The sequence below is a fragment of the Leucoraja erinacea genome, chromosome 24 (genome assembly GCF_028641065.1).
Source record: "Leucoraja erinacea ecotype New England chromosome 24, Leri_hhj_1, whole genome shotgun sequence".
In the NCBI taxonomy this organism is placed as follows: Eukaryota; Metazoa; Chordata; class Chondrichthyes; order Rajiformes; family Rajidae; genus Leucoraja; species Leucoraja erinaceus.
Window position 1 is genome coordinate 31,246,179 of NC_073400.1, and position 8,575 is coordinate 31,254,753.

Below are 8,575 nucleotides of genomic sequence, written 5' to 3' on the forward strand. Positions count from 1 at the left end.
ATCAAAGGTAGACACAAAATGCTGGAGAAACTCAGCGGGTGAGGCAGTATCTATGAGGAGAAGGAATTTGCAACGTTTCGGGGTCGAGACCCTTCTTCGAAGAAATGAAATGTTGCAAATTCCTTCTCCATAGATTCTGCCTCACCCGCTGTGTTTCTCCAGCATTTTGTGTCAACTCAAAGGTCTTGTCCCTGTCCCACCCCGGTCATTCCCTCTTCTCCCCGCTCCCATCCGGCAGAAGGTACAGAAGCTTGAAAGCGCGCACCACCAGACTCGGGAACAGCTCCTTCCCCTCTGCTATCAGTCTTCTGAATGGTCCTTCCACAAGCTAGGGTACTGTCCGATTCACCTCTACCCCATTGCAGACATTGGACTTTGTCTCTGGAACTGATGCGCTACAATGCTGAGAACTATATTCTGCACTCTGTATCTTCCCCTTTGCTCCACCTATTGTACTTTATTGTATTGATGGATAGTATTATCTGTAGGAAAAAACTGCAGGTAGACACAAAATGCTGCAGTAACTCAAGTCAAGAGTTAAGAGAGTTTTATAGTCATGTGTCCCAGATAGGACAATGACATTCTTGCTAGCTGCAGCACAACAGAATATGTAAACATAATACATAATGGGAGATAAAAGTTCAGTGTGTTTATAGACCATAGACCGTTTATATATATACAATAAACAGATAAAGTGCAATAGGCTGTTATGGTTCAGAGTTTGTTTGATGTCGTGTTTAATAGTCAGTGCGTGAGGCAGCATCTATGGAGAGAAGGAATGAGCGACGTTTCGGGTCGAGACCCTTCTTCAGACTTCTTCATTTTGCTTCCCTGCTTGGTATAAAATGTTTTATGTTTTGTCATAAACCATCGATTAAATATATGGTTTGTAAGTTAGTGTAACTTGCAACTTAATATGGTTTGCAAGTTACACTAACTTGCAAACCATATATCTATTCAATATATATATATACATAATAATAATGTTATGCCAGGTATTTGTTTAATGTAACACTGTGTTGTGGTATTTTGGCAAGTCTGCTCTGTTTCCATGTGGCTCCAAGGATTTGTGATGCCTTACGATACTTGCTTTTCCTTCCAGGTCTCTTGGAAATGCACCAAATGTGGTCGGTGTAACCCCTCTCAGAAGCAGTACTGCCTCCAGTGCTGGGCTCTCCGTAAAGGCTGGCACCTCAATTGCCCCAAGTTTGTACCTTGCGCTTCTGAGCCCTCCATTGTTGGTTTTGTGGAAATCGAGGAAGGCGAAGGGATCGACGTTCCCGACTGCCGGCGCTCCATCTCGGAGCCGCTGCCTCAGACCGAGGAAGCCAGACGCAAGGACAAGGGGAAGCACCCCCAGTGTCGCTCCTCCGCCTTCCCCGCGGGACGTCGCCTGCAAGCCTCCACCTCGAGCATCAGCTTAGGCGGGAGTAAAGAGGAGCTGGGATCTTCGGGTGAAGAAATGAGGCTGAAATCGGAGGGGTCCTTGCAGCAGCAGAGTAGCCGCTTGGGGCCATGCATTCTGTGCGGCCTGCGTCCCAGGACCGGTAATATCATTCACGGGAAGACGGGACACCTCGTGGCGTGCTACGCCTGTGCCAAAACGCTGCACAAGCGCAAACTGCCCTGCCCTGTCTGTGTGCAGCCAATCAGTACTGTCATTAAAACCTTCGTAGGATGAGCATCTTGCTTGGATAGATTCCAGGAGGACGTGTAGGACCCAACGTGAAGATAACCACACTGCTTGCAGTCTCCCGGAGCAGAGCTACCCAGACCCGAAACATCACCAGTGATGCTGCCTGTCCCGCTGTGTTCCATGAGACATGCAATGTGTGTCTTGTCTCCGGTTTAAACCAGCATCTGCAGTTCCTTCCTACGCAAACTCAGATTCCAGATCCACCCTGTGGTGGCCAGCCTCCTGCGGATGTAATGAAATACCCATTCCTTCAGACAAGCTGCCTATTTGGATCATTACCAGGCAGTGTTTTGCCATGAACTAACTGCCCTGGTTTCTCAACCTAGCTTTTTAAAACAAACACTGCCCAGACACGCACCTTTCCAAGCTCCTGTACGTAAATACTTAATTAACCGTGACACTCAACGGGGTAAATGTGATCGCATTACCGAGACCATCGGTTTGTTTTTGCTGCTTGAGTGGGTGACATTTAACGTTAATTTGCCAGTTCAGCCAAACTGCCACACAGGTGATATGAAAGTCAAAGTATTTTGAGGATTTCACACGATGGGATGCTCCCAACGTAACGGAACTCAGTGAGGAATTGACGGCGTTATTTATTTGCACAATTTTTGGAGCAGTGTCCAGCTCTTTGTGAATAGTACAGATATAAAAAAAGTTTGCCACTTTTTCTTTTGGTTTTTTAAAGTTCGGTTTGTTAAATAAAGTCGGCTAGGGTGATACTTGGATTTCCGTTCAAAGATACATATATATATATAATTATACCTTCGCTGAAGACCCAGAATATTTTTCTCTCGCGCTGGCTAGAAGGATTGTCTTGTCTAGGATTGTACATCTGGCTAAGTTAAGTGCCCCCATCGCATTCGTTAACTAACCAGTGTCATCCAGAATGGAGAAGACGTTGTCGTTATTGAATTGTAAAAACACTAATGTCGTAATCAGTATTAAGCTATCAGTAGCGAGGGAATTCCATGTATATAAAGCTGCTTAGAAACAAGTGTGTTCATAAGAGCAGATTTAGGTTATAGAAACATAGAAAAACAGGTGCAGAAGTAGGCCATTCAGCCCTTCGAGCCAGCACACGATATGACCATGGCTGATTGTCCAAAATCAGTACCCCGTTTCTGCTTTCTCCCCATATCCCTCGATTCCATTAGCCCTAAGAGCTAAATCTAACTCGCTAGAAAACATCCAGAGAATTGGCCTCCACTGCCTTCTGTGGCCGAGAATTCCACAGATTCACAACTCTCTGGATGAAAAGGTTTTTCCTCATCTCCGTCCTAAATGGCCGACCACTTATTCTTAAACTGTGTGACCCATTTGGCCCATCAAGTCTACTCTGCCATTTTAATCGTGGCTGATCTATCTTTCCCTCTCGGTCCCATTCTCCTGCCTTCTCCCCATAACCCTTGACAACCTGCACTACCCTCTGACTAAAGAAATCCCCGCCATCTCCTTTCTAAAGGTACGCCTTTCCAGTTTCCCTTCTGAGGCTGTGGCCTCTGGTCCAAAGCTCTCCCACTAGTGGAAATATTCTCCCCACATTCACTCTATCCAGTGTGTGAAGATACCCGTGCATTTTAGTGCAAAATCTTCACCAGTAAAGGGCCCGTCCCACTTACGCAATTTTTTGTCGGCGACTTGCCGGCACCCGTCATGATCGCTTGCAGCAGGTGGCCAGAAATCTTCAATGTGTTGAAAATCCAGCGGTGACCAGAAATAGGTACGACTCTGGGCGACTACTCGTGACAATACAGGCGTGTAAGTGGAACGGGACCTTAAGGGGCCTCTTTATCCTGACATTGTGAAGCCAGCAAGCACTATGATGGCGGAGATGCCATCAAATGCAATTCTGGTTTGCAATGAGAATGAATAATCTTATTATATATTTTGAACACATCAGAATTTGAGTTGATGTCCTAGCATAAGTGTTGGGATTGTGCTAACACCAAAGGGAATATTGTCCCGTACATCTTACAACGGATGTGGAGCCAGTTCACAGTTTTATCTGTGTTTTGACATGGTATTGAAATAGAGCTTTGCGAAGAATTATTTTTGGAGAATGATAAAGTCTGCACTGCCGTTGTATCTGACAGTAGGGCCAGCGCCAACATCCTTCTCATTACGCTCCCGGCCAAAACCTGTCACATTTAAATGTTCGATTTACCTGCTAACTGTGCAAATTCAGTGAAAGAAAATGTACAGCTCAACGTTAATAAAATATTTGACTATTTATTATCAAATCTCACTGCCTCTTATTTAACCATTCATCAGTTTTTTTTTTGACAATGTGGAATTTGTCATTTAGAAATTAAAATTCGGGCAAGACACCACAGTGTCACGGTGTCACAGCAGTAGAGTTGCTGCCTCACAGCGCCGGAGACCCGGGTTCCATCCTGACTACGGGTGCTGTCTGTACAGAGTTGGGCTCTTAAAGATAGGGTCGGGGGATATGGGGAGAAGGCAGGAATGGGGTAACGATTGTGGATGATCAGCCATGACCACATTGACTGGCGGTGCTGGCTCAAAGGGCCGAATGGCCTACTCCTGCACCTATTGTCTATTGCAGTTGAGGCTGGGACTATCCCAACATAGAAAATAGGTCCAGGAGTAGGCCATTCGACCCTTCGAGCCTGCACCGCCATTCAATATGATCATGGCTGATCATCCAACTCAGTAGTGCAGCAGTAGCTATGGAGTGAAGGAAATAGGCAACGTTTCGGGCCGAATCCCGAAGGGGTTCGGCCCGAAACGTTACCTAATTCCTATGCCCTAGCTTTCATAGAAACATAGAAAATAGGTGCAGGAGTAGGCCATTCGACCCTTCGAGCCTGCACCGCCATTCATTATGATCATGGGTGATCATCCAACTCAGTATTCCGTACCTGCCTTCTCTCCATACCCCGTGATCCCTTTAGCCACATCTAACCTCCTCTTAAATATAGCCAATGAATTGGCCACAACTACCTTCTGTGGCAGAGAATTCCAGTTAAGAAGCAGACAGGTACATGGATAGGTAGACAAAAATGCTGGAGAAACTCAGAGAGTGCAGCAGCATCTATGGAGCGAAGGAAATAGGCAACGTTTTGGCACGAAATGTTGCCTATTTCCTTCGCTCCATAGATGCTGCTGCACCCACTGAGTTTCTCCAGCATTTTTGTCTACCTTCGATTTTCCAGCATCTGCAGTTCCTTCTGAAACACAGGTAAGTCAAGTCAAGTCAAGTTTATTTGTCATACACATACGAGATGTGCAGTGAAATGAAAGTGGCAATGCTCACGGACTTTTGTGCAAAAGACAAACAACCAAACAAACTATAAACACAATCATAACACACATATTCTTTTACATAATAAATAATGGAAGGAAAAACGTTCAGTAGAGTTAGTCCCTGGTGAGATAGGTGTTTACAGTCCGAGTGGCCTCTGGGAAGAAACTCCTTCTCAACCTCTCCGTTCTCACCGCATGGCAACGGAGGCGTTTGCCTGACCGTAGCAGCTGGAACAGTCCGTTGCAGGGGTGGAAGGGGTCTCTCATGATATTGTTGGCTCTGGAGTTGCACCTTCTGATGTATAGTTCTTGCAGGGGGGCAAGTGAAGTTCCCATAGTGCGTTCGGCCGAACGCACTACTCTCTGCAGAGCCGCCTTGTCCTTGGCAGAGCAATTCCCAAACCAGATGGTAATGTTCCCAGACAAGATGCTTTCCACCGCCGCTGCGTAGAAGCACTGGAGGATCCTCGGAGACACTCTGAATTTCCTCAATTGCCTGAGGTGGTAAAGGCGCTGCCTTGCCTTACTCACGAGTGCTGAGGCGTGTGATGCCCATGTCACCCTCGGAGATGTGGACTCCCAGATATTTAAAACAGTTCACCCTATCCACAGGATCCCCATTTATCCTCAATGGAGTGTACGTCCTCGGATGATGTGCCCTCCTAAAGTCCATGATCAGCTCCTTCGTTTTTTTGATGTTCAAGAGGAGGCTGTTATCCTGGCACCAGAGTGCTAGATCAGCCACCTCCTCCCGGTAGGCCTTCTCATCATTGTCTGAGATCAGGCCCACCACCACAGTGTCATCAGCAAACTTAATTATTGAGGTTGAGCTGAACCTAGCCACACAGTCATGTGTGTACAGGGAGTACAATAGGGGGCTGAGGACGCAACCCTGGGGCGATCCTGTGCTCAGGGTGAGGGACTTTGATGTATTCCCTCCCATCTTGACTACCTGGGGCCTGGCGGTGAGAAAGTCCAGGACCCAGGCACACAGGGAGGTGTTGAGCCCCAATTCCATTAGCTTCCCAGCCAGTCTGGTGGGGACTATCGTGTTGAAGGCTGAACTGTAGTCTTATGAACAGCATCCTCACGTAGCCCCCATTCTGGCTGTCCAGATGGGAGAGAGCGGTGTGCAAGACCTGGGAGACCACATCGTCCGTGGATCTGTTCGGACGGTAAGCGAACTGCAACGGGTCCATGTTCCGAGGGAGGAAGGTACATGGATAGGACAGGTTTGGAGGGATACGGACCAAACGCAGGCAGGTGGGACTGGTATAGATGGGACTTATTGGCCGGTGTGGGCAAGTTGGGCCGAAGGGCCTCTTTCCATGCTGTACGACTGACTGGCTAAAATTAAGGACACATTTCACATACTTAAAGATATACAGGACAAAATGCTCAGAAACTGCTTAAAAATAATACAATTTCCTTTAAATGTCACCAGGAATAAAATGAACAATTTGTGTAATTGTTCAGAAACCGTGTATTTTCAATGTGCACAGTAAAGCCATTTAGCTCACATTAAGAATTCTATTCACTGCAACATTCAGATAGGGACGAACTTGAAGAGCAATGTTACTCTAGTCCACTTGGTGGCACCTTTGTAAAGGAAAGTATTTGGAGCAATATCAAAGACCAAAGACTCATGAGTTGCCTCCAGTTAAAGACTACATTTCTTAGGGCGGCACGGTGGTGCAGCAGTAGAGTTGCTGCCTCACAGCGAGCGCCAGGAATCCGAGTTCGATCCTGACTACAGGTTGCTGTCTGTACGGAGTTTGCACGTTCTCCCTGTGACCCGCCTGGGTTTTCTCCGGGATCTCTGGTTTTCCTCCCACACTCCAAAGACGTACAGGTTTGTAGGTTAATTGGCTTGGTGTATGTGTAAACTGTCCCGAGTGTGTGTAGGATAGTGTTAAGTGTGCGGGGATCGCTGGTCGGCATGGACTCGGTGGGCCGAAGGGCCTGAGTTTCCGCGCTGTGTCTCCAAACTTAACTAAATTAAATAGAAAGTGCAATAACTACCGAGCAAAGCACACAATGAATAAATATTTCCTCCTCTCACATTGGACAATGGACTACTATCCTCTAAAGCTAATATCCTCTAGTTTAGTTTGGAGATACAGTGCGGAAACAGGCCCTTCGGCCCACCAAGTCTGTGCCAACAAATAATGAATTAATAAATAAATACCAAGTGATGTGCTGGAGGAGCTCAGCGGGTCAGTCGGCATCTATGGCGAGTGACCCGCTGACCAGGAATGGACAGGCGATGTTTCGGGCCGGGACCCTTGTTCGGTTTGCTTGTAGTCGGGGGGAGCAGGACTATGACTGGCGAGTGATAGGTGGATACAGGTGAGGGGGTGGGCGTGTGGGTGGAGTATGTGACGAAGGATGGGGGTGAGCAGGAGACAAAAGGTTGTCGGATAAGGGGAAGCGAAATGTGAAGCTGGAGGGATTGATATGCGTGGAGGCAGGAGTGGTGGGATAGTGGGCTAAATGGGTGTACACCAGGGTGTGGGGCAAAGGAAAGAGGGGGGGGGGTGTAACTTAACATTGTCAATACTGTTGGGGTGCAAGCAGCCCTAGTGGAATCTAATGTCCTGTTTCTCCAGTTTGCGTGTGGCCTCATTCTGCCACATGCAAACTGCCCGTCTGAAGTAGGGTTTCTGATCCGATACCTTGCCTGTCCATTCCCTCCACCGATGGATGCTGCCCGACCAGCTGATTTACTCCAGCATTTTGCCTTTTGCTCAAGATTCCAGCATCTGCAGCATCTTGTGCCTCTGTGATAAACACTGACTGGGCCAAAGACATTACGCATCACAGCAGGCGCGGTTCGGGAACAGCTCCGTCCGAGACGGCGAGAAATCACAGGGAGTTGTGGACGCAGCCCAGACCATCACGCACAAACCAACCTCCCTTCCGTCGACTCCATCTACACCTCACGCTGCCTCGGCAAGGCCAGCAGCATCATCAAGGACCAGTCTCACCCCCGGCCACTCCCTCTTCTCCCCTCTCCCATCGGCCAAGAGGGACAGAAGTGTGAAAACGCTCACCTCCAGATTCAGGGAGTTTCTTCAATACAATACAATACAATACAAATTTATTATCATTTGAGCCCCAGTGAGACTCAAACGAAATGTTGTTTCCACAGCCATACAAACAAAGACACTGTCTTACAGACATACACATAATTAAATTCACACAAACATCCATCACAGTGAAGCCACTGTGATGGAAGGCAAGTCTTTTCTCTCCCCTGTTCTCCGTGTCTCTCCCGATGTCCAAGCCCCAGGCGGGCGATGATGAGTCCCACGGCCATTTTAGGCCGCGCGGGGCGATTTACGGCCCCGCTCCCGGTCTGAAAGTCCAAGGTTGGAACCCCCACGGGCGATGGTGAGTCCCACGGCCATGAAGCCGTGCCGGGTGATGTACTGTCCCGGTCCGGGTTGTTCCAACCCCGTGACACCGGCTGGAGAAGTCGCGTTGCGGGTGCTCCGGGAAGCGGTCTCTCTCTCTCTCTCTCTCTCCTCCCAGACCCGCGAGCTCCCGATGTCGCGGTCCACCGGACCTGCGGCTGCGGCTGCGTTGCTGGAGCCTCCGAGCCCCAGG

At 48.3% G+C, this 8,575-nt stretch overlaps 1 protein-coding gene across 3 annotated transcripts in view; it reads left to right on the top strand.

Moving 5' to 3' along the window:
- Positions 1–8,036, top strand: part of mdm4 (MDM4 regulator of p53) — a 34,291-nt gene extending 26,255 nt beyond the window's left edge. For 2 of the 3 annotated variants that reach the window (XM_055654984.1, XM_055654983.1), the window contains exon 11: positions 1,103–3,936. In XM_055654984.1, coding sequence (XP_055510959.1) covers positions 1,103–1,681 — 579 coding nt within the window. In that variant the 3' untranslated portion in view covers positions 1,682–3,936. Of the gene's footprint in view, positions 1–1,102; positions 3,937–7,718 lie in introns of those variants that run through there. The other variant, XM_055654985.1, reaches the window with a different exon arrangement.
- Positions 8,037–8,575: the final 539 nt, after the last annotated feature.